The following is a 27,663-nucleotide window of genomic DNA, read 5'->3' on the forward strand; positions in this document are numbered from 1 at the left end:
ATTCTTCTGTAAGCTGTATCCAATACGGGTAAGTTTGAAAGAAGCAGTGAGGGAGGAAGTCAACAAAATGATTGATAAAAATATAATAGAACGTAGCTCCAGCATCATGAATAACCCTTTGGTCTTGGTGAAAAAAGCTACAGGTGGGGTACGATTAGTGTTAGACGCATGGACATTGAATAAGTATATAGAGGCAGAAAGAGACAGACCAGTTAACATTGATGAATTGTTATCTAAATTTGAGAAGCAAGATTTTTTATCACGATGAACGTGACTGCGTGATACATTCAGAGTCAAAAAAGTATACAGCATTTTTGTTTGATGGTAAATTGTATCATGTCAATGTATTGCCATTCGGACTTAATATTTCTGTACCCGTATTTATAAGTGCGCTGGATGAAGCATTATGGAGAGATTTATTGAATGATTTAATAATATATGTAGACGATGTCCTAATAATATCAGCTACTGGGGAAGAATATTGTCTAACCTTGAGTAAGACCCCGAAGAAATTTAAAGAGAAAGGTATTATTTAACAGTGAAATTGTGATTCTTGAGTTTCTCCCGGCGTATTTGATAATCAAAATATCCACGGGTGTGCTGCCGGTCTTTTGTGTCCAACGGGCACAATATTTCGGCGATCATACATGTCGCCATCATCAGGTGAACTGACGGACTGAGCTCCTGTGAACGTGCCGGCACGGAGATCCGTACGCTAAGGCTGCTCAGAGGGAACTGAGCAGCCTTAGCGTACGGATCTCCGTGCCGGCACGTTCACAGGAGCTCAGTCCGTCAGTTCGCCTGATGATGGCGACATGTATGATCGCCGAAATATTGTGCCCGTTGGACACTATAGACCGGCAGCACACCCGTGGATATTTTGATTAACAGTGAAATTGTCTAAATCATATTTTGCGTGCCAGGAGCTTAAGTTTTTAGGGCATATTATAGGGGTGTAGGGAATTAGACTGGACCCGGAATGCATCAAAGCTATTATAGCACATCCACACCCAAGAAAAGGAAGACAATTGAAGGGATTTGGAGGAATGACTGGATACTGTAGGTGGTACATACAAGGTCACGAACTAAATTACTCGAATATTTTACGTTTATTAAGCAAGTTAATACCGTGGGTTTGGGATCAAGAGGCAAATGAAGCATTTGAAAACATCAAAAGAGCACTTGTTGAATCACCCATATTACACCATCTTGTTATGGGTGAACCATTAAATTGTCAACATATGCATCTGATTATGGTATTGTTGCAGTACTAGTCCAAGGAGAGTGGGATCTAACTAATGTAGATCGCTGAACCATAGCTTTTGCTAGCCACAGTCAAAATAAATATGAATTAAACTACTCGGCTACTGAAAAGGAACTATTAGCGATTGTAGGGAGTATCCAAAAATTTCAACTGCTAGTATGGGGGTCAGAAATACATGTTTATACAATTCATCAAGCTCTATCCTTTCTAATGAGCAGTCGATTGTTACACAGTAGATTAATGTGATGGCTGATTTTCCTGCAGGAATATGATATTAGGATACAATATGTAAAAGGTTCCGAGAATATTGTATCAGATGCTTTGTTTGGGTTACCCATAGGAATGGAAGAATTAAAACATATGGAAGGACCTGGCATTATTTTTGCAATTAATTTTATGTCAATAGGATATCCAGACATCAGGGTACAAGAGATGGCTCAAAGACTAACGGAAAAGATCCATCATGATCTCTATTTTACAGAAATGTTCTGTATGTGTATCCGAAATTCCTTACCTCCTAATCAAGTGGGAAATGGAAAATTACAGGTCATAATTTGTTTTGGAGAGACAGCGTAACATCGCTTATGCATTCCAACAGTAATGGAAAACGCACTTGTGTGGTATGTTCATACAGGATATGGACACTTTGGAATAAAAAAGTGTATAGCCCATATTAATAAGTTTTATTATTTTAAGAAACTTGGGTGCAAAGTAGCATCTTTGATAAGAACTTGTGAAATTTGACAGAAAGTGAAAGAGAATAATACTCATATTAAGTACAAAATGTATCTGATTATTCCTAAGTCTTTGCATGATCTCACAGCAGCAGATTTTTTTGGATCAGTTCCCAAAGGAAAAGGAGAAGTGTCATACATTTTGGTCATCATAGAGTGTTGGTCAAAATATGTTAAACTATATCCAATCAAAAGAGCCAATACGCAGACTGTTATACACTGTTTACAACAATACTTTCTGGAAGTAGGTAAACCAAAATGGCTTCTTACGGACAATGGCCCACAATTCGTGAATAACGATTTAAAGAATTTCTAGCGAGGGAAGGTATTCGTCAAGTGCTAATATCCAACTATAACCTGTCCTCGAATCTGTGTGAATGAGTAATGAAAGAAATTGGAAAACTATACCGTACCTACTGCCATGAAAAACATACTTTATGGGCAATGAAAATTAAAGACTTTGAACTTATTCTAAATGAATTGCCACTTTTGTTGACAGGGTTGACATCTTTAGAAGTAATAGGCAAACCTTTTGTAGGAGAACCTCTACTTAAATGTTTTAATTGGCCTGAACAACCTACTGTCGATTACAAACTGAATCAGGAAATAGTTTCTAAGAATTAAGTTGAAAAAGCATAACAAAGAGTGAGTAAACATAATGAAAAAGCTATTCAACTATCTTCAAAGCTCTGCCCTGAAGAACGAGACACACAAGTTTTTCCAGAAATATGAAGGACCATACTGAGTGCAAGCAGTAGTCCATCCCAAGACATTATTTTTAGTGGATCCTACAACTGGATCAGAAAAGATGTAAAGTTGTACATGTCCCCCAGCAATGTTAACATCCTGAGTTAATGGGCAGAGTGACGACAGTCAGGTCCCAAGTTGTTTTTGGTGTTTCTTCTGTAATAATTTTCCTGCACTGAATTCCCTCAAATTCTTAAACTATTCTATCATCCCCTACTTAGAGGTAATGGAAAAAACGATACCAGTGAGAATTTGTGATTATGTAATCCAAAATTGCTCTTGGTAAGAGATTTCCTTGTTCCAGTCAGTTAGACTTCTAACAACCTCTACCTCCATATATAATCTCTTGTGGTACTAAAGAAGTGTCTGCATAAGTGCTTCTGGTACTGCTCTTATGTCCCTGCAAGAGCATGCAGGAGGTAGGATTTTGCAAAGTGCATTCGCACCTACCTGTCTCCAATCCAGACTTGTCCCGACTTTGCTCAGGTGGAAATTAGCACACATGTTGTCTCCGATCTCCGTTATTTGGCACAGCCTTGGGACAAGATATATTAGGTGCACCTGGTCAGCTCTTATCTCCCTCGGTTTCGATCGGCGTGGTCTCCACGTATAATTAGGTCATATTTTTGCTTGGAATGATCCTAGTATGTAATCTCTTCACCAGTTTCTTTGCAAACCTGTGTGTAGAGGTCTGGGTGAAACCAACATTATCAGTTTTATATATCATGATGATACGAGGTGACATTACGATAACCTCAACACTGGTTTTCGTGAAGGCTGCCTGGTGATCCCTTTCTTTTTCAAATAATTTCTGAAGTCATGGGAATAGTATTCTCATACTGAATGTATATAATGAAGCCAGCTTTTGCTCTTTTGCTCTACATGAGGTTTCTGTCCTTGCTGAGCTGGCCTTAGGACACCTGCATTATTCTTTGACAAATGTACCGCCATAATCGGGCCAGAGTTACAGTTTATATTTCTTGATGCATATTTTTCTTAGTGAATTGAAAGAAATATTAAGTTAGCAGAACATATAATGTTTAATGACTAATTAAACAAATGTGATAACATAGTATGTAGAATATTTTATACCTTTTATGAGGTGTGATGTAGGTGGGAGGGTTAGTATCAGTTTTGAAAAGGGTGGGTATTGTGGATAAAAGCATGTTTTACGAAAACATATAAATCATGACTAACACAAAACACACACCACACCTTTCAGACGATCCTCACAAACTAGTGTGTGTGATTCTCCATCACTTGCCGTTTCCATAAGGTTGCTATGCTTTCCTTCAGGGACCTCAAGGGTGAAGGTGGGAATGTCCATTCTGTAGGAGACAATTTAACACCAAACTTCCTCCGGCATCTCACTCAAGTACCTGCGAGGTAGGGATCCTGGGGAAGGGGGGGTGGGAAGAGTTTCCTGTCTTTGGGCTTATTCTCTTATGTCTAAATGAACTTTGTTTCTAACCTTTGGATACACGAGGAGACTTACTTGACAGTGTTTGTTTATGTGGAGAATGAGATTTGTAAAAGTTTGATGTTTAAATATAGATTGTTAAGTGAAGCAAAAGAAACTGCATACGTCTGTTTATTTTTATAAGTAGAACGAGTCTTGAGAAATTCGTGTTCCTAGCACATATACTTCAGAGAAGAAGAGAAAAAGAGGTTGCACCACCAAGCTAACCAACTAGGAATATGGGCTGACAATCTCAGGTAAGTCGTATTGTTGAAGAAGTTGGAGTTTACACACATACTTCACCACTTTAAGTCGTCCAAAGCATTAGAGGCCGCCAGGACTGCTTTCCTATTATGGAAGAAATACATGCTTCTTATTTTATGTTCATTGGGTTCAGTCCCTCTGTAATTTTTGTCTTTTAGTAAATGTATGCTTACATGATTCAAACACATGTAGATGTCAATCTTTAATGCCCCAATTTGTAATGTTTACAATATTTGCACGATGATGAACTAATCAATAAGTGACACCTACTTGAGATGCAGCCTCAGTTGGTATTCCAGAAATGACTACGTAATTCTTATATTATTTTACCATGGAACACTAAACTTACGCCACATCTAATTGTTTGACTAACCTACAGTTAATTTTATTCAAGACCTGGAACATTTGCAGCTTTGTTAATTGTTATTTGTTTATTCTTGTCATAAGTGGTAACTTAAAGAAGAATGCACCTTGTATGATCACCCCAAGGCCTGCTGCTCTAACTTCTGCAATTGTGTACTGAACAAGTTGGCTCAGTGATGAGTACACTGCACTTACATTTAGGATGATGACAGTTCAAATCCCCATCTGGCCACCCAGATTTAGGTTTTTCATGATTTCTCTAAACCAGTTAAGCCAAATGCCATGTTGGTCCCTTTGATTGGGCAATGCCAATTTTCCTCCCTATCCTTCTATAACACAAGCTTGTACTCTGTGTGTAATGATTTTGTTGTCAATGGGATATTAACCTCTAATATTCCTTCCTTTTTGTTGTCAATGGGACATTAACCTCTAATCTTCCTTCCTTCCTTCATAACTGTAGTTGATTCTAAATCATCAAGAGAGTATTATTTGTCATGTGTTCATGTCATCCAGAATCTACATACCTGCAATCACCATAATATGAAGAGGCAGTAAGAGCCATCTATGCATTTTTATTTTCAGTTTTCATAGTACTTGCAACATTTGGTTTATTCTCAGTTTTACACTCATTCACTGTATGACCAATTTTCTGACATTTATAGCATTTTATCAACTTGAAATTTCATGCCTCGTGATTATTCTTCAAATTTTGGTAGTTTTTGATTTGCACAGGCCCTGTCATTATTAAAATCAATTGTGCTTTTTCAATGATCATGACTGAATGAATATCAAATAAGATACATGTGCTTCTTCCATAAATGGAAAACAGTGCTGACAACCTGTCCTGTACTCATCAAGCTAAAGTGCAAACTGAACAGCTTTGAAGCTGCCAATGCCAAAATTAAAGCTCCATTTGTAGAAGGACTCTCACATTCTGTTGATTCTTGAAACAATCACTGATATAATAAATCACTGGCAATATTGTCACCTGCCTTCTCAATTGCCATAATCAGGATATGAAAATCTGATGGAAGTCCACTTAGCAAGGTTGCTACTACTAAATCATTATATTTTTTCTTATCACTGTTTGAAGTTGTGGAGTAAGTCTCAGTTTTTGACAAATACTCTTCAATATTTTTCTCAGAAGTCAATGGTATATACATCTAACTTTGTAGCAAGAAAATATAACTAGATAAACACTTATCTTTAAATGCTGCATATAACTTGTGTCGTGCCCCTCTTGCAGTTTTGAAAATGCAGATGAATTTAAAGTTAAGCATAATTTCTATCATGCTTCCTGTACATTCTTCAGATCATTATCAGTTGCAGCAAGTGTGTCCCATGTCTCTCTGTTTCAGGTATATTTCAGTGGTAAATTTCCAGTTGTTGTAGTTAACCATACCCATCAACTTTTCAGCATTAAAGAGTGGTTGTCCACGGAAAGTCACCTTAGTTACATTCAGTTAGTTCACACACACACACACACCATTATTCTCGACTAATAATAACAACGATATATGATGCAGACAGAAGCGGTCTTGATTTTTTTCAGTTTCTGAGCACATGGTATCTCGTGAATGCGGAAACTTCATTATTCTCTCTTTGTAATTTCTTCTGGATACGTGACCTATTTGATATTGACTCTATAGTATCCCATTGTGAGAGGTGCACCCACAAGTAGAGAAGGGTGTTCAAGAAGCCACAACAGTAGAACTTTATTACTACAGAGAAAATATAAAATAACAGTTAGCAACTGAAACAGCTTCCAAGTAAAAGCAATATCTAGACTGTCGTGATCTAATGAAGTTTTGTAACAAACATGAGAGCAGTTCCTGAATGTACAAACAGAGTACACTGTCAGTCAGCGTTGAGAAACGCTGCCATAGGTATTGACTGTATACGTGGCACTGGCGATATTTCTGATGAGCGCTGCACTCTGTCAAGTAGACTGGCTTCACTTCTGATATAGCATCGAGATATTGAGGTTGGGACTGGAATTTGCACTGACTGGCAAGCTGACGGTGGTGTCCTATGAAAGTGCCTGGCAGAAGAATACCAGGAAGTTGTCTAGTGTGACACGGCTCGCGGACACAAGCTAGTGCTGGATGTATCCAGTGGATGTTGCAGCTTTGTATACTGGAGTGGCTGTCGCAGGCAAGGTGAGCTGCGATCAAGGTGCAGGGCATCTTCACAGGTCAGAAAAGCACTCTGTTGTGTAGAATGTGGCTGGACTGTACGGTGCCAGCTATATGCCACAACTCCTGTCAGTCTTTTTAAGAGAATAAAGTCATTTTATTAATTAATAAAATGCACATACACCTTATTGTTGGGAGCACAGATCAGTCTATTCCAAGATAATTACATAGAAAAATTAGGGACTTTAAACAACAAATTACAACAGCGTACCAACACAAAAATACAATTATTACCAACATGTAGCAGTCACTTTTTAGTGCTATGATGATTTTGAAAGGGAAGAATCCTCTCTAATTTTATCTGTATCCATCAGTAAGTTTAATTTGTCTTGTGTTCTTGTGTTTCACAAGTAATTATCATAAGAAGTCTGTAAACTGTCATAACACTAGATATACTCTAGAGGATAATCCTAATATATTTGTAACTATTGTTAGTGATACACCAACAATATAGACACTGGCAATTTCTCCTTGCCGATAGTCTGCCATGACAGCATCACCTTAACATCACATTAATCACAGTCATTGTGACAGCTCATAACACTTCCATAGCCTGTAAAGTTCTAGAAAAGGCCATTCCATTTTGAAGCCGGCGTGCAGGCAGCTAGGTATCGATGGACAGGGTTGGCAAACGGCTGATGCCTTGGCAGTTAGGGAGTTGGACTGTATCATACGTGATCGTATGCTTTGGCTATGTGCTCAATGGCAGGGGTACAAGAAACCAGGCAGGAATGCAGTGAGTATGACCACCTGGCAAGCGACCTGAACACTTGCGGCTGCCCCTGAGTGAGATGATGGGTGCTTGCAGGTGACTATGCCCCATGGGCAGAGTTCAAACAAACTGTTCTAGGGAAAAAAAATAGACATTTTTATAGTAGATCAGACTAAGAGCTCCAGAAATAATTTGTTTACTACAGGTGTATGTAATGTTTTTTCTATCAGTAGTGCATAAAACTGTCAAATTGGCATTAAGTTTCAGAAAATCATTAGGCAAACGAGAGATTGAATGGATTACCTTTGATTTTGTAGTCAACAAATAACATTTTTCAACATACATTATGTGATGAGAAGTATCTGCACACTTATAAGTTTGTGGTGGTAATGCTGGAATTCAATATGGTGTTGGCCCACGCTTAGCCTTGATGACAGCTTCCACTCTTGCAAACATACATTCAATCAGGTGCTGGAAGGTTTCTTGGGGAATGGCAGCCCATTCTTCATGGAGTGCTGCATTGAGGAGAGGTATCGATGTCGGTCGGTGAGGCCTAACATGATGTCGGCATTCCAAAACATCCCAAAGGTGTTCCATAGGGTTCAGGTCAGGACTCTGTACAGGCTAATCCATTATAGGGATGTTATTGCTGTGTAACCTCTCTGCCACAGGCTGTGCATTATGAACAGGTGCTCGATCGTGTTGAAGGACGCAATTGCCATCCCTGAATTGCTCTTAAACAGTGGGAAGCAAGAAGGTGCGCAAAACATCAATGTAGGCCTATGCTGTGATAGTTCCATGCAAAACAACAAAGGGTGCAAGCCCCCTCCATGAAAAACACGACCACGTCATAACACCACTGCCTCCGAATTTTACTGTTGACGCTACACACGTTGGGAGATGACGTTCACCGGGCATTTGCCATACCCATACCCTGCCATCGGATCACCACATTGTGTATCATGATTCGTCACTCCACGCAACGTTTTTTTCAGTCATCCAATGTTTACGCTCCTTACACCAAGTGAAGCATTGTTTGGCATTTACCAGTGTGATGTGTGGCTTATGAGCAGCCACTTGACCATGAAATCCAAGTTTTCTCACCTCCCACCTAACTGTCATAGTACTTGCAATGGACCCTGATGCAGCTTGGAATTCCTGTGTGATGGTCTGGATAGATGTCTGCCTGTTACGCATCATGACCCTCTTCAACTGTCCGCAGTCTCTGTTAGTCAACAGACGAGGTCAGCATGTATGCTTTTGTGCTGTACAAGTCCCGTCACGTTTTCCACTTCACTATCATATCAAAAACAGTGGACCTAGGGATGTTTAGGAGTGTAGAAATCTAGCATCTATGACAGAAGTGACACCCAATCACCTAATCACGTTCAAAGTCCATGAGTTCCACAGAGTGCCCCATTCTGCTCTCTCATGATGTCTAATGACTACTGAGGTCGCTGATATGGAGTAACTGCCAGTAGGTGGCAGCACAATGCACCTAATATGAAAAACATGTATGTTTGGGGGTTGGCCAGATACTTTTGATCACATAGTGTAGTGCAGAGTTTTTACTTACAAAACCATTTTCACAATTTATGGCAAACAAAATAAGTTAATGGAAAGTCTATGATAAAATATAAATAAATGGCTTTAAAAAGTTTTGCACTAGCCTAATACTTGTGTAGTTTGTGCTTTTATGGTTGGAAACCTCCTTCCCTATACTCTTTCGACACAAAGATATTGTTAATTACAGCCATGTGATGTAGAGAAGGTAAAACTAAACTTACAATCATAATTAAGTTCAGAAGAACATGCTGTGCCTCTAATTGTGAATGGAACATTGCTGCTTATGTACCCTGCTGTCATCCTACCTTAAAGGGTCATTTAAATCTTAAATCACGCAAGCAGTGTCATATTTTGGCTAGAGGGGTTATCAGCACAAGAAATTTCCCATCGAACAGCAGCAACATTTGTCCCCTATTGTGCAACATAGGGGACAACCGTTGGTTGCGAAAGCTTGAATTTTGTGTGTATGTTTGTGTTTGTTTGTGTGTCTATCGACCTGCCAGCGCTTTCGTTTCGTAAGTCACACCATCTTTGTTTTTAGATATATTTTTCCCACGTGGAATGTTTCCCTCGATATGTGCGGATGGATATGTGTGTGTTTGCGAGTGTATACCTGTCCTTTTTTCCCCCAAGGTAAGTCTTTCCGCTCCCGGGATTGGAATGACTCCTTACCCTCTCCCTTAAAACCTACATCCTTTCGTCTTTCCCTCTCCTGCCCTCTTTCCTGATGAGGCAACAGTTTGTTGCGAAAGCTTGAATTTTGTGTGTATGTTTGTGTTTGTTTGTGTGTATATCGACCTGCCAGCGCTTTCGTTTGGTAAGTCACATCATCTTTGTTTTTAGATATATTTTTCCTCACGCCTGAACCATGGACCTTGCCGTTGGTGGGGAGGCTTGCGTGCCTCAGCGATACAGATGGCCGTACCGTAGGTGCAACCACAACGGAGGGGTATCTGTTGAGAGGCCAGACAAACATGTGGTTCCTGAAGAGGGGCAGCAGCCTTTTCAGTAGTTGCAGGGGCAACAGTCTGGATGATGGACTGATCTGGCCTTGTAACATTAACCAAAACGGCCTTGCTGTGCTGGTACTGCGAAAGGCTGAAAGCAAGGGGAAACTACAGCCGTAATTTTTCCCGAGGAAATGCAGCTTTACTGTATGATTAAATGATGATGGCGTCCTTTTGGGTAAAATATTCCGGAGGTAAAATAGTCCCCCATTCGGATCTCCGGGCGGGGACTACTCAAGAGGACGTCGTTATCAGGAGAAAGAAAACTGGCATTCTACGGATCGGAGCGTGGAATGTCAGATCCCTTAATCGAGCAGGTAGGTTAGAAAATTTAAAAAGGGAATGGATAGGTTAAAGTTAGATATAGTGGGAATTAGTGAAGTTCGGTGGCAGGAGGAACAAGACCTTTGGTCAGGTGAATACAGGGTTATAAATACAAAATCAAATAGGGGTAATGCAGGAGTAGGTTTAATAATGAATAAAAAAATAGGAGTGCGGCTTAGCTACTACAAACAGCATAGTGAACGCATTATTGTGGCCAAGATAGACACAAAGCCCATGCCTACTACAGTAGTACAAGTTTATATGCCAACTAGCTCTGCAGATGATGAAGAAATAGATGAAATGTATGACGAGATAAAAGAAATTATTCAGGTAGTGAAGGGGGACGAAAATTTAATAGTCATGGGTGACTGGAATTCGTCAGTAGGAAAAGAGAGAGAAGGAAACATAGTAGGAGAATATGGATTGGGGGGAAGAAATGAAAGAGGAAGCCGCCTTGTAGAATTTTGCACAGAGCATGACTTAATCATAGCTAACACTTGGTTCAAGAATCATAAAAGAAGGTTGTATCCTGGAGATACTAAAAGGTATCAGATAGATTATATAATGGTAAGACAGAGATTTAGGAACCAGGTTTTAAATTGTAAGACATTTCCAGGGGCAGATGTGGATTCTGACCACAATCTATTGGTTATGAACTGCAGATTGAAACTGAAGAAACTGCAAAAAGGTGGGAATTTAAGGAGTTGGGACCTGGATAAACTGAAAGAACCAGAGGTTGTAGAGAGTATCAGGGAGAGCATAAGGGAACAATTGACAGGAATGGGGGAAAGAAATACAGTAGAAGAAGAATGGGTAGCTCTGAGGGATGAAGTAGTGAAGGCAGCAGACGATCAAGTAGGTAAAAAGACGAGGGCTAATAGAAATCCTTGGGTAACAGAAGAAATATTGAATTTAATTGATGAAAGGAGAAAATATAAAAATGCAGTAAATGAAGCAGGCAAAAAGGAATTGAAACGTCTCAAAAATGAGATCGACAGGAAGTGCAAAATGGCTAAGCAGGGATGGCTAGAGGACAAATGTAGGGATGTAGAGGCTTGTCTCACTAGGGGTAAGATAGATACTGCCTACAGGAAGATTAAAGAGACCTTTGGAGAGAAGAGAACCACTTGTATCAATATCAAGAACTCAGATGGCAACCCAGTTCTAAGCAAAGAAGGGAAGGCAGAAAGGTGGAAGGAGTATATAGAGGGTTTATACAATGGCGATGTGCTTGAGGACAATATTATGGAAATGGAAGAGGATGTAGATGAAGACGAAATGGGAGATAAGATACTGCGTGAAGAGTTTGACAGAGCACTGAAAGACCTGAGTCGAAACAAGGCCCCGGGAGTAGACAACATTCCATTAGAACTACTGATGGCCTTGGGAGAGCCAGTCATGACAAAACTCTACCATCTGGTGAGCAAGATGTATGAGACAGGCAAAACACCCTCAGACTTCAAGAAGAATATAATAATTCCAATCCCAAAGAAAGCAGGTGTTGACAGATGTGAAAATTACCGAACTATCAGTTTAATAAGTCACAGCTGCAAAATACTAACGCGAATTCTCTACAGACGAATGGAAAAACTGGTAGAAGCGGACCTCGGGGAAGATCAGTTTGGATTCCGTAGAAATGTTGGAACACGTGAGGCAATACTAACCTTACGACTTATCTTAGAAAAAAGATTAAGAAAAGGCAAACCTACGTTTCTAGCATTTGTAGACTTAGAGAAAGCTTTTGACAATGTTAACTGGAATACTCTCTTTCAAATTCTGGAGGTGGCAGGGGTAAAATACAGGGAGCGAAAGGCTATTTACAATTTGTACAGAAACCAGATGGCAGTTATAAGAGTCAGGGGGCATGAAAGGGAAGCAGTGGTTGGGAAAGGAGTGAGACAGGGTTGTAGCCTCTCCCCGATGTTATTCAATCTGTATATTGAGCAAGCAGTAAAGGAAGCAAAAGAAAAATTCGGAGTAGGTATTAAAATTCATGGAGAAGAAGTAAAAACTTTGAGGTTCGCCGATGACATTGTAATTCTGTCAGAGACAGCAAAGGACTTGGAAGAGCAGTTGAACGGAATGGACAGTGTCTTGAAAGGAGGATATAAGATGAACATCAACAAAAGCAAAACGAGGATAATGGAATGTAGTCAAATTAAATCGGGTGATGCTGAGGGAATTAGATTAGGAAATGAGACACTTAAAGTAGTAAAGGAGTTTTGCTATTTAGGGAGTAAAATAACTAATGATGGTCGAAGTAGAGAGGATATAAAATGTAGACTGGCAATGGCAAGGAAAGTGTTTCTGAAGAAGAGAAATTTGTTAACATCGAGTATAGACTTAAGTGTCAGGAAGTCGTTTCTGAAAGTATTTGTATGGAGTGTAGCCATGTACGGAAGTGAAATATGGACGATAAATAGTTTGGACAAGAAGAGAATAGAAGCTTTCGAAATGTGGTGCTACAGAAGAATGCTGAAGATTAGATGGGTAGATCACATAACTAATGAGGAGGTGTTGAATAGGATTGGGGAGAAGAGAAGTTTGTGGTACAACTTGACTAGAAGAAGGGATCGGTTGGTAGGACATGTTTTGAGGTATCAAGGGATCACAAATTTAGCATTGGAGGGCAGCGTGGAGGGTAAAAATTGTAGAGGGAGACCAAGAGATGAATACACTAAGCAGATTCAGAAGGATGTAGGTTGCAGTAGGTACTGAGAGGTGAAGAAGCTTGCACAGGATAGAGTAGCATGGAGAGCTGCATCAAACCAGTCTCAGGACTGAAGACCACTATATATATGTTTCCCTCTATATATATGGAAACATTCCACATGGGAAAAAAATATCTAAAAACAAAGATGATGTGACTTACCAAACGAAAGCGCTGGCATGTCGATAGACACACAAACAAACACAAACACACACACAAAATTCAAGCTTTCGCAACAAACTGTTGCCTCATCAGGAAAGAGGGAAGGAGAGGGAAAGACGAAAGGATGTGGGTTTTAAGGGAGTGGGTAAGGAGTCATTCCAATCCTGGGAGCGGAAAGACTTACCTTACGGGGAAAAAAGTATGGGTATACACTCGCATACACACACATATTCATCCACACATATACACACACAAGCAGACATCTCACAAGCAGACATATTTAAAGGTCTGCTGCCAATCCCCCTCCCCCTGCCCCTACACGCGGCCGCGTTGGGCAGCGCGGTGGACGTGGCGCACGGCGTGCGGCGGCCGCCGAGCGTCGGTACGACGTCAATGCAGCGTCTGAGATTCAGAAGCTGTAACCTCCTAAGGTAAGTCTTTCCGCTCCCGGGATTGGAATGACTCCTTACCCTCTCCCTTAAAACCCACATCCTTTCGTCTTTCCCTCTCCTTCCCTCTTTCCTGATGAGGCAACAGTTTGTTGCGAAAGCTTGAATTTTGTGTGTATGTTTGTGTTTGTTTGTGTGTCTGTCGACCTGCCAGCACTTTCATTTGGTATGTCACATCATCTTTGTTTTTAGATATATTTTTCCTACGTGAAATGTTTCCCTCTATATATATATATATATATATATATATATATATATATATATATATATATATATATATATATATATATATATATATATTTGTTTTCAAGTTGCCGCCGTTCATACCTCACCTGTCTTTCAACAACATCTTTGCCTCTGTACTTCCGTCTCGACTGACATCTCTGCCCAAACTCTTTGCCTTTACAAATGTCTGCTTGTGTCTGTGTATATGCGGATGGATATGTGTGTGTTTGCGAGTGTATACCCGTCCTTTTTTCCCCCAAGTAAAAGTCTTTCCGCTCCCGGGATTGGAATGACTCCTTACCCTCTCCCTTAAAACCCACATCCTTTCCTCTTTCCCTCTTTCCTGATGAAGCAACCGTTGGTTGCGAAAGCTTGAATTTTGTGTGTATATATATATCAAGAAGGCAAAACAATACTGTATGCTCCCCTTGGAAGAGAAGCAACTGTGAGAGCTGTGTTGGCCCCACAATGTGTGCAGCCAACTCCGCACAATCAACTTGGCCTCCAGGTATTCCTTTCAAATGACAGTAAAAACCATGTGAAGAAGATGGAGAGGGGAATGCCTGCATTGGCACTTTGACCATGTTGTTCACCAAATAATGAAATTGCTTGACATTTGATGAATGTTCTAAAACAGTGTGGAGGCTGCCAGGTACCTATACCTATCTCAAGCATGCAGTCCATGTGGTCAGAGAGGTGGTTTCAGTCATGTTTGGACCAGTATCATGTATGGATGTCAGGTGCTTCAAGACGCCATTATAATTTGAGGGCTGTGCAATACTGGGGCATGATCTTCACACCTATGGTAAAGTCTTATGTCAACATTTCAGCAATGATTTCATCTTTCAAATGCACAAACACGCAAGCTCTACTCTGTGAACACCTTTCGCAGGAGGTATGATTCAACTGAGTGGAATTAGTTCAACTGAAATTCACAGCATGTCATCACAGGAACCCTCCTCGTAAATTGGAAGACCTCAGGAGGGTGACTGTCAAAGAGTGGGAAAAGTTTAAGCAGTAATGTCTTGACTTCCTTGTGTACAGCATGCCATGGAGGATCCAAGCATGTTAGAGTGCACAGGATGGTGCAGTGTGGTATTCCATGTTATCGATTAGCGGATTTTTACTTGAAAAATATGCAAAGATGTGCTCTTTTGAATTGACAGTGTTTATTATGGTTATTGTTTCGTTTTTATTCACAGTGAAGCTGTTTAGTGAGGCATTCTTTCATTCTGTGCTCCCCTTGAATCTAAGCACACACATGTTCACAGATATGCAGGTGGTGTAAAACTTTTTCTAAACAGATTACCTATGAGACTGAGTCATTGAATAAAGAAGATACTTTGTAGTAGACAATGATGTAGAAAAATTTGATTAGCAGCTGAGATTTCCTTCAGGGTGCAGCCCATTTAAGTGATTAACCAGATGAACCCTTCACCAAGAAGCTATCTTCAGAGGACAGAGTCATCATTCTGCAATGGAAAGGAACATGAGACAAAAGACAAGGGAGTAGACATTTCATCACTTGTCCCTTCATATTTATATGTGAGCTATATTGAAATATGTGTCATCACAGATGAAGCTATAAATTGTGCTTGCAAAGTCAACAGTAGGAAGACATCCTACCGTGAAAAGGTTTGTTTAAAAATTTGTTTATGTGAGGAATGTAATAGCAGAAAAGTGTGGTTCAGAAAAATACTCTAGAATACAAACAGATGATTTGAAGAAGAAAGCTGAAAGAGAGACCACTACTTTTCATTTTTCAATCACAGAATTTCCAAATGGCCTATTTCCTTAAGTGCAGCATGTGTATTCTGATTGTAACTGTTGATTTTTCATCATGATTTTTTAACTATTGTCTTTTGTATCAGATTAACTAGAAGCTGTGACAAAACTTTTTATTTTCAAGAACTTATCAGATGCTAGATATGAAAATAGTATAAGACAATTATATTTTGTATTTGCTATGTTGGTAAAATATTCTGATTAGTAATGCACTTACTCACAGAATATTTATCTTATAAACATCTTTGCCATTTTCAGGGAAGAGGAAGAAAGTCTAAAGCTGCTGTTACAGTGGAAATGGAAGCATCAGAAAATCCAACCCTGGATTCCATACGAGCTGACCCGATACTCTTCTGCACTGCATTGAAGAAAAACCGATTTTATATGTTTACAAGGTACCCATTTATCACATGAATTATTTGATTTCTATTGGTGTAAGATGAGGCAGTAGTGGGTTAGTCTGGAGCAGGCCTGTTCACTGAACTGCTTGTAAGCTGGTTCGCACTTACACGATAGCAGTGAGCAACCAGCCGACTCACAGTGACTGATGGTGATGGACGGAGTGATGAGAGGAGGGATGAGTCAGAACAATGTAGCTTCAGAAAAGAAACTTTTATTAACCGGTCTAATTCTATGGCCATTAATGTAATGTTCAGTGGAGATGTATTGCTTCATAGTGACGCATTAATGTATTTAATAGCACATTTATTTCCTGAGACTCTTGTATTAATGAGAAATGGCAGTGAAATAAAACTTGCATCTCTTTTACTACTCTAATGAAATGAAGGCCAAGGGGCAGCTAAATACAACACATGATATTTCTTGCAATTGATGCTGCCTAATGATGAATGCCATTTTAGGAAGAAATGTAAATTAACTTCAACTTACATTATGTGGCCATTTTATTCAAACATTAAACATAAGCAGATTCAGAAAGAAGTAGGTGTGTAGTTATTCAGAGATGAGGAGACTTTCTCAGGACAGAGTAACTTGGAGACGGGAATCAAACCAGTCTTTGGAATGAAGACCACAATTTAAAGGGATGATAGTTGCTACTCACCATATAGTGGAGATGCTGAGTCACAGAAAGGCACAACAAAAAGACTGTTGGAAAGATGGCTTTTGGCCAACAAGGCCTTTGTTAAAAATAGACAACATACACACATGTGCACGCGCGCATGCGCGCACACACACACACACACACACACACAGATGCAAATGCAACTCACATACAAATAACCATAGAGACTGTGGTCATATGTGTGTGTGAGTTGCGTGCGCATCTATGTATGTTGTCTACTTTTGACGAAGGCCTTGTTGGCCAAAAGCTAACTTTCCGACACTTTTTTTGTTGTGCCTTTTTGCAACTCAGCAGCTCCGCTGTATAGTGAGTAGCAACTATCCTTTTCATCATATAGTTACATTCCGTTGTGGATTTTCCATTGTTTAAGTACTGGAATGAGTATTACTAATTTTGCTTTTCGCTTTAGCATCAATGTCTGATACCACTTTATGAGAGCTTTTGCTATAAATACAAGTTTTTAAGCTGAAGTGTGGCAGTGAACATCAGTAGGTAGATTTTGTTCTCTTCATTGCAGAAAAAAATTGTTCACACATCAGCGTAGTTGAAGCTGCAGACTTGTGAAGTCATGGAAATTTATGTTGTGGAAAATTCTTAAAAAAGTTTATGAGAATAATTTTGTTGTGAAGCTTATTATGCAACTGCCAGTCACAATTATAGGTCTATAAGTTCTAACTGTTGCTCAGTTTAGACATTGTCAACATCAACTATATCTATTAAACTTTTCATGTAACTTTTCAAAATTCTGGAAAGAAGTCTCAGATTCCTGGAGAAGAGCAATGAGTATTATTTGATATTGTTCAAAATTCTATTCTATTCCCATCATTAAAGCTAACAGCTGTGGAGAAATCAGCAGTGTTCCCATTCCCTGGCTGTCTATTCCACAAAGAGTGTTTCAGCTTGAACCCCTGAATGCAGTCATACATCTCTGAAAGTAACATGTTTATACCCTGAACACATTGATGTGGTGTGTAATGTCACAGAGGAAGGCTAAATCTTCTATCCACCATTCATTTTTCATTTCTACAATAGGCTTACCACTCATGACCATAAACATGAAGTTCAAAAAATCTCTCAAGGATTTTACTTTCACTCATCCAGCATATTTTACTGTAATACAGCACACCATCATAACTGCTTTCCATGCCTTCTTAAAAGTCTTGGAACTGGCGGTGTTTGAGAGTACGACTGCAGATGAAATTTGTTGTACGAGTCAGTACAGTCGTCACTTCCCTCATGTTCACACTCTTACCACATAAATGCTCTTGACAGAGAGTGTAGTGTATTGCAAAATCTCATGTGAAACAGGTAAATATTTTAGCATCTCATAAAAGTACCATGAAACTGATATTTCGGTTAACTTTAGTTGTTGTGCCATCTATAGCCATAGAAGCAAGATACTTCCATCACAGACAAATCGTCAACATGCTTTGCATGCACACAAGAATTTCTGTCCCCATTTCGTATCTTTCATCAGAACCAAGTGTGAGGGTTTCTGCCTTATTGAAGTATGGTTTTACTTTATAACAGACAGAATCTCCAGAATCTTCCAACTGTTCTTCCCATAAAACTGCTTTTACCATGAAGAAGAAGAGACATATACTCTGGACACAATCTGGTTTCTTGACCAGGCTATAATTCAGCTTCACAAGTACATTGCATCTGACAAATTTGTCATTAGATTCTTCTCTTTTCTTCATTCTACATTCTGTGTCGACAAAAAAACATGGAACTTTGCCAGGGAGGAGTTCCATGGCAAAGTGGTGCAGACCCTGAGTGACTACTTGCGACAACTGAAACTTGTCAAAAGTGCGTCTTTTGCCACTGCATGACACCCCAGGAGCACCTCAGACATAAACATCCAACTCTAAAAATCCCAGATTCATCTCAATACCTTGTTGTTGTTGTGATATTCAGATAGACTTGTTTGACGCAGCTCTCCAGGCTACTCTATCCTGTGCAAGCCTCTTCATCTCCGAATAACTACTGCAACCTACATCCTCCTGAATCTGCTTAGTGTACTCATCTCTTGGTCTCCCGCTAAGATTTTTATCCTTCATCCTTCCCTCCAGTACTACATTGGCAATCCCTTGATATCTCAGAATGTGTCCTGCCAACTGATCCCTTCTTCTTGTCAAGTTGTGCCACAAATTCCTCATCTCCTTAATTCTGTTCAGTACCTCCTCATTAGTTACATGATCTTCCCATCTGATCTTAAGCATTCTTCTTTAGCACCAAATTTCGAAAGTTTCTTCTATTCTCTTCTTGTCTAAACTATTTATCATCCATGTTTCACTTTGATAGATGGCTACATTCCATACAAATACTTTCAGAAAAGACTTCCTGACACTTAACTCTATACTCAATGTTAAAAAATTTCTTCTCTTCAGAAACACTTTCCTTGCGATTGACAGTCTACATTTTATATCCTCTCTACTTCAACCATCATTAGTTATTTTGCTCCCCAATTAGCAAAACTCATTTACTACTTTAAGTGTCTCATTGCCTAATATAACTCCCTCAGCATCATCGGATTTAATTCAGCTACATTCCATTATCCTCATTTTGCTTTTCTTGATGCTCATCTTATATCCTCCTTTCAAGACATTGTCCATTCCATTCAGCTGCTCTTCCTGTTCCTTTGCTGTCTCTGACAGAATTTCATTGTCGTCGGCAAAAATAAGTTTTTATTTCTTCTCTATGGATTTTAATTCCTACTCCTAATTTTTTTGTTTTTCTCCTTTACTGCTTGCTCAATATAAAGACTGAATAACTTTGGGGGTAGGCTACAACCCTGTCTCACTCCCTTCATACCACTGCTTCCCTTTTGTGCCCCTCAATTCTTGCGACTGCCATCTGTTTTCTGTAAAAATTGTAAATAGCTTTTCGCTCCCTGTATTTTACCCCTGCCATCTTCAGAATTTGAAAGAGAGTATTCCAGTCAACATTGTCAAAAGCTTCCTCTAAGTCCACAAATGCTAGAAACATAGCTTTGTCTTTTCTTAACCTATCTTCTGAGATAAGTCATAGGGTCAGTAGTGCTTCGCGTGTTCCAACATTTCTATGGAATACAAACTGATCTTCCCTGAGGTCGGCTTCTACCAGTTTTTCCATTCGTCTGTAAATAATTTGTGTTAGTATTTTGCACCCATGATTTATTAAACTGATAGTTCAGTAATTTTAACACCTGTCAACACTTGCTTACTTTGGGATTGGAATTATTATATTCTTCTTGAAGTCTGAGGGTATTTTGCCTGTCTCATACATCTTGCTCTCCAGATAGAAGAGTTTTGTCATGACTGGCTCTCCCAAAGCTATCAGTAGTTGTATAGAATGTTGACTATTCCTGGAGCCTTGTTTCGACTTTGGTCTTTTAGTGCTCTGTCATATTCTTCATGCAGTATCGTATCTCCCATTTCATCTTAATCTGTGCCCTCTTCTATATCCATAATACCACCCTCAAGTACATCACCCTTGTATAGACCGTCTATGTACTCCTTCCATCTTTCTGCTTTCTCTTCTTTGCTTAGAACTGGTTTTCTTGATATTCATACAAGTGGCTCTCTTTTCTCCAAAGGTATCTTTAATTTTCCTGTAAGCAGTATCTATCTTACTCCTAGTGATATATGCCTCTACCTCCTTGCATTTGTCCTCTAGCCATCCCTGCTTAGCCATTTTGTAGTTGCTGTCGATCTAAATTTTGAGAGTGCTTCACTTACCGCATTTTTATATTTTCTCCTTTCATCAATTAAGTTCAGTATCTCTTCCGTTACTCAAGGATTTCTACTAGCCCTTGTCTTTTTACCTGCTTGACCCTCTACAGCCTTCACTATTTCTTTTCTCAAAGCTACCCATTCTTCTTCTACTGTGTTTCTTTCCCATGTTCTTGCCGATCATTCCCTAATATTCTCTCTGAAACTCTCTACAACCTCTGGTTTAGTCAGTTTATCCAGGTCCCGTCTCCTTAAAATCCCACCTTTTTGCAGTTTCTTCATTTTTAATCTACAGTTCATAACCAATAAACTGTAGTCAGAGTCCACATCTGCCCCTGGAAATCTCTTACACATTAAAATTTGGTTCCTAAATATCTGTCTTACAATTACATAATCTATCTGAAACCTTCCATTGTCTCCAGGTCTCCTCCACGTATACAACCTTCTTTCATGATTATTAAACCAAGTGTTAGCTATGATTAAGTTGTGCTCTGTGCAAAATTCTACCAGGTGGCTTCCTCTTTCATTCCTTGCCCCCGGCCCATAATCACCTACTACTTTTCCTTCTCTTCCTTTTCCTACTATCAAATTCCAGTCCCCCATGACTATTAAATTTTTGTCTCTTTTAACTATCTAAATAATTTATTTTATTGCGTCATACATTTCTTCAATCTCTTCATCATCGGTGGAACTAGTTGGCATATAAACTTGTACTACTGTGTTGGAATGGGCTTCGTGTGTATCTTTGCTACAATAATGTGTTCACAATGCTGTTCATAGTAGTTATCTGCGTTCCTGGTTTTTCATTCATTGTTAAGCCTGCTTTTGCATTACTCTTATCTGATTTTGTATTTATATCTTTGTATTCACTTGACCAGAAGTTTTGTTCCTCCTGCCACTGGACTTCGCTAATTTCCATTATATCTAACTTCAAACTATTCATTTGCCTTTCTAAATATTCTAACCTACATGCCCTACTAATGGATCTGACATTCCACTCTCCGATCAGTAGAACACCAGTTTTGTTTCTCCTGATAACAATGTCCTGAGTAGTCCCTGCCCAGAGATCCAAATGGGGGACTATTTTACCTCCAGAATATTTTACCCAAGAGGATACGATCATCATTTAACCATACAGTAAAGCTGCATGCCCTTGGGAAAAATTATGGCTGTAGTTTCCCTTTGCTATCAGCTGTTCGCAGGAACAGCACAGCAAGGCCGTTTTGATTGATGTTAGAAAGCCAGATCAGTCAGTCATCCATAGTGTCGCTCCTACAGCTACTGAAGGAACCACACATTTGTCTGGCCTCTCAACAGATACCTCCCTGTTGTAGTTGAACTTACGCCACGGCTATCTGTATAGCTGAGGCACGCAAGCCTCCCCACCAATGGCAAGGTCCATGGTTCCTGGGGGTGCTCACTACCTTAATTAACAATAAGCAAAGCATTTAAAAGGAGAGAGGGAGAGGGAGAGAGAGAGAGAGAGAGAGAGAGAGAGAGAGAGAGAGAGAGATTAGTTAGTTAACATCAAAATACATTTAAGTATTAGGAATTCCTCTCTGAAAGTGTTTGTCTGGAGAAGCCTTGTATGGAAGTGAAAAGAGTAGAGAATAGTAGCTTTTGAACTACGATACTGCAGAAGAATGCTGAAGATTAGATGGATAGATCAAATAACTAGTGAGGAAGTACTTAATAAAACCGGGGTAAAAAGGAAATATATTGCATAACCTGACTAAAAGAATATCAGTTGATAGGACATGTCCTGAGCCATCAAAGAATTGTCAGTTTGGTAATGGAGAGATGTTTGTAGGACAGAAACTTGCAAGTAGTAGACTTGCATGGAGAGCTGCATCAAACTGCTCTTTGAACTGAAGCACACAGCAACAACACAGACAGGGAGACTGACTATAAGTTAACTCACCTGTTGCAGTCATAAATGATCCGGTAATGAAGAGCTACAATAGTGGAGGGAACAACTGAATGAAAACAGTAAATTCAGTCTGTCCCCGGAAAACAGTTGACACATTTGGTTGTAGTTTTACACGTCAGTAGGATTATTATTCATTCATTTCTTTTGAGTGAAACCAGTTTATGGGAGCAAAAAAGTGATTCTCAAGATAAATTCAGTGCAATATCCTGTTCTGAAATGATGATTCACATTATGAAACTATATTAATTAAAGAGATTCAAAGAAAATTACTGAATGATGATGACAAATATTTCCCCAACAAGTGACATTATATGTTTAAAAAGCAAGTGATTAAGTGACCAAACGATTTAAAAAAATTATGCCATGTGTGCTTTCTATTCAGGTCACCTCGGCAATTACTGAAACAGATTCATCAGTAATTTGTATAAACAAGTAGGGGGAGGGGTGTTGGGGGTGGGGGGGGTGAGAGAGGGAGCAGTCCAGCTCCCATCCAAAAAAGTCATGCTGTGGTCGTATCCTTCATCTGATTCTGTACATAGAAGATGGACACAAAAGAGGGCAAGTTATGGGAGTGTTATTCATAGATCAATCAGCAGCATGTGATACCATCAACCACAAGAAGTTGATTAGAAAGGTACATTCAGTTACAAAAAGACTACTATTTAACACAGTTTATCCAATGTTTGCTGCAAAACAGGAGGTTTTTTTTTTTCTGTTGTCATTTAGCATGTTAAGAAGAGCCAACAGAGGATCTTGGAGAATGGTCTCCCTAAGGGCAGTGTATTGGCACCTCTGTTGTACAACATCTACACAAATGACCAACCAGTCAACTGTGGAACAAGAAAATTTATTTGTGCAAACGACACAGCAACTGCAGTTCAAGGCAAAACAATTAAGGAAGTGGAGATGAAGCTTCCAATAGCCCTTGAAGATCGCGGCAAGTATTATGATGATAACCACCTAAAGCCAAATTCCAGAAAGATGCAGGTCTATACCTTGCATCTGAGAAACTGAGGAACCAGGATGGAGTTAAATATTATCTGGGGAGGACAACAACTACACAACTACAATACTCCAAAAAAGTTGGGAATACAGTTGGATCATTGCTCACATTCAGAGATCACTGCCAAGAAACAAAGCTAAAAGTATTGGCCTGGAACAGCATTATCTGTAAACTTACTGGCACCAGTGGTACTCAGAGTCTAGTGTCCCCCATACGTCTGCCCCGGCACTATGCTTCTCTGCGACAGAATCTGCAGCTCCAATTTGGCAAAATTCCCCACATGCCTAATGGGTGAATATAACATTGAATGAGACTGGGTGCATCATGACTGTCTCCCTATGACTAACTGTTGTTACAAAAATTTATTAAATTATGGGTAATAGCACCAGTCACAGATATGGAGAAAAAGAAGCAGGAAATCAATCCCAGACACCTGCTGTTTGGGTAGAAACCATAAAAACCTAGGTTGAAGTCAAGGAGGAGCTTCATGCGCACAACACCAGCAATTCCATCAGCACCTGGAACTCGATGAACAGAGCTATGGCGAAATTCGTTAACTGAAAGAGACATACAAAAAATTTCTATTTAAGTACATAAATATGAATATAATAGAGGGAAACATTCCACATGGGAAAAATATATCTATCTATCTGATATAAGTACATAAGATATAAGTACATAAATATATATATTTTTAAGAATACTTCAGATTTATAAGTATATTTTTATTCACCTCTCCTTCAATATAAGGTATCTCATTTGTCTCTAAAAATTTTACAGCCTTAGTCTTGATTCATGCATAATCAAAGCTGAAAAAATATGTAAAGAAATTACTCAAATGCGCAGACTGCAAACATTCATGTAACTGTTGCAACTGTCAGAGACTTATGTCAGTTGGTTTTCTCATATTAAGTGAAACCACTCAGATCCAGAAAGTGAGTGAAAACATTTGTGTACCTGACATTGCTGCAGAGACTAGTTTCATTCGGTTTTTCATTCAAATGAAAAAACTATCGACTGGGCAGTTGATTGTTAAGCAGTTGGTTGTCCCATCAGTAAGTTACAGATTCTTTTGTGTTTTTACTGTTGGCAGAAACGCTCAAAGAAACTCTTGCGAGACTTCAGAATTAAATACAGGAAAACTAGTCTAACGTGTGTGTCCACCCAAAAATATTAGCCTTCATTCATACCATATAAGAATTGTCTGTCATGATCTGTGTAATTTGTAGTATTAGCCATTGAAACTTTTGGTTTTGCTTTTAACTATCATGATTTGCAGATGATGTTGTTAGTAGTTGTTGCTAATTCATTTTAATATTTTTGCTGCTAATGACATCTGAAAATGTGTGAAATATTTGGTCATCAGTCAGAGTAAAGTTTGTTCAAATGGAATAATACTAGTACAACATGTTATTTATAGCAACTTGTGGTACAGCATAGGTGATGCGCAGTGAGCAGTAATTAATATTATAAACTTGTGTTTTTGTTCACACACAAAATAATACCGCCCTGTTGTTTCAGCTCTAATGGCTGACAGGATAATGTAGCTATGTGTGTACCTAAGTGCTCTGGAGAATGAGAGTGATTTGTAAGCTGATGTGCTATGTTCCTATTCTTGTTTATGTGCCAGTCAGCTGCTCAACATATGCACTATTGAGTTATTGTCTTTGCTTGTACTGCATTTACAGCTTGCCTGTTTTTGTGTTAAGTTGATAAAAGTTGACAGGTTTCTCAATTATAAGTACAGTTCTTGTTAATCAACATCTTGGTGGATAGAGAAATTATTTTGGAGTTTTATTTACGCACCAACTCCTCGTAATTGTGCTACCATAGATTGCACAAACTCATTAAGGATTATTGCAGTATTAAATATGACATGTTTCGATGTTGAGAACCCGTCCAACTGGCTGATAGATCACACATATTCTCTAGTTATTGGTTACTTAACAACACAGCTTTGCAGCTAAATTTCATTGACTAATAAGTGGAAAGTCGGGTTTTCAAGATTGTAAACATGTTGTATTTCTCTGTGACATTTTAGGCGTGAACCAGAAGACGCAAAGAGCCCAGATGCAGACAGGGATGTATTTAATGAAAAACCATCAAAGGAAGACATTATATCTGCAACAGAAGCCTCAGGTAATGCAGTAATTTAAATTATACATTAATTGTACCTATTAAGAGTGCAGATAGTTCTTTTGATCCTGATGTTGGAATTGAATTTTAGTCAACTATTAATTGGTAGAATTCAGTTCACAGTTAATGTTCTGAAGTCTGTATCCTCCATCTAATCAACAATTATTTCACAACAAATGTAAACATGGTCCGTAGTAGACTGTAACGTGATTTTTATTTAACCAAGCGATTAGCTAATTTTGGCTAGCACTTTGTCAAGCACTTGTAAAGCCAACATGAAAAGCACTACATTGTCTGCATGCATCACATGTATAACTAACACTTTACACACCTCACATTAGGATAAGACATTACTGCACAAATTTCTTACAAACACATGGAAATTTGTTGTCACTGATTCATGTTCATCCAAAGACTTTAAGACTCTCCAGCCTACTATGTTACAGCCTACTAGGAACCATGTTTATGTTTGTTAAGCACAAATACAAAATTTTAAATTATTTTATAGTTGTTTTGGTATGCAGTATACATGAAAATAAGCTGGTGATTATGCTGACAATTCTGTAAAATTTCTTAAGAAAGTAATAAGCACCATTAATTAACTTTTGTAGAAAACTTGGCAGTAGTTGAAATGTGCCACTTTCATCAGCCATAGTTTCATAAGTGTTTCTGATGCAACAAAAAAGTGGCACAGTGCATAAAACTGTGGGATTTTCATGATTTCAAATCACCATTTGGCCATCGTATTATGCAGAAATTTTTACTGCTTCATGAATGTGAAAATGACTGAAGAAAATGTGTTTGATTGAATATATTTCACAAAACACAGTCTTCATCTTAACAAACCATTTAACCAAAGTAAATTGTAATATTAATAAAAGAATAAGAAACAAGGTGTAGTCCAAAGCAACACCCTTAGATAGACAGCTCACTACACATGAAATGAACTCACAAAATGCTTTCCATGTACACAGACTACATTAGGTAAATGATTTGCATCCCTGAATTCATCAGTAACTAGTATTTCCTTTTTTAGACAAAACACTGGAAAACATCAGCTGGAATTCTCCACCAGAATATTAGAGACTTGTGCATTGATCTAAATGAACTCTCAACCAATGTTTGTGACTAAGCCCTTGTACTGAGCTTCACTGAGTACCACGTCTGCTGTGTGTAGAAAGACTTCTAATACCTGGTTACAATCTGACAACTTCATACTGCAGAAAATAAAGGGAAAGAGGTGATGTGGCTGTTTCTATTAAGAGCTGTATCAAGAGTAGTGCAATTGGTGTAAGTGATTTTCATCTAAAACAAAATATGAAGCATTTGCCATTGAACTGCCTTTAAATAATTCTGCCTTATTAATTGCAGTGGTGTAAAGGGTACTTTCAGGGAATCGGGGCCTCTTTTTGAAGCTTCTCAACTCACTTCTACAGCACCTGATTAAATTTAAGAGAGATATCATAGAACTTGGCGATTTCAATTTAGATTTTCTATCACACAGTAATAGGTTACATACCTGGTAAATTTAAACACTGGAAAGTCCTAGATGGAATAATGATGATATTTTGAAAAGGATAGATTATTACTCACCATATAGAGGAGATGGCGGGTCACAGTGCCTGTCTGTGACTCAAAAAGTTACAGAAGCTGGCCCAAAGAAACCACGACAAGTCATGGATAAGGATATATAAGGATATATTGTAAACAAATACGAGAATTCTACAATACATGAAAAAATTTAGGCAACACTACCCAAATAAATCATTATAAAAAGTACTGTAAAATATTAACCAAAGCAATCAAACAATCAATAAGTATATATTTTAGCTCC

The 27,663-nt window shown here is 38.8% G+C and overlaps 1 protein-coding gene across 6 annotated transcripts in view; it reads left to right on the forward strand.

Moving 5' to 3' along the window:
* LOC126262369 (peptidylprolyl isomerase domain and WD repeat-containing protein 1) overlaps positions 1–27,663 on the forward strand; it is a 117,540-nt gene that overhangs the window by 78,886 nt on the left and 10,991 nt on the right. For all 6 annotated transcript variants that reach the window (XM_049958960.1, XM_049958955.1, XM_049958957.1 and 3 more), the window contains 2 exons: positions 16,225–16,361; positions 25,735–25,832. In XM_049958960.1, coding sequence (XP_049814917.1) covers positions 16,225–16,361; positions 25,735–25,832 — 235 coding nt within the window. The remainder of the gene's footprint in view (positions 1–16,224; positions 16,362–25,734; positions 25,833–27,663) is intronic.

This window comes from Schistocerca nitens, chromosome 6 (genome assembly GCF_023898315.1).
Source record: "Schistocerca nitens isolate TAMUIC-IGC-003100 chromosome 6, iqSchNite1.1, whole genome shotgun sequence".
NCBI classification, from domain to species: Eukaryota; Metazoa; Arthropoda; class Insecta; order Orthoptera; family Acrididae; genus Schistocerca; species Schistocerca nitens.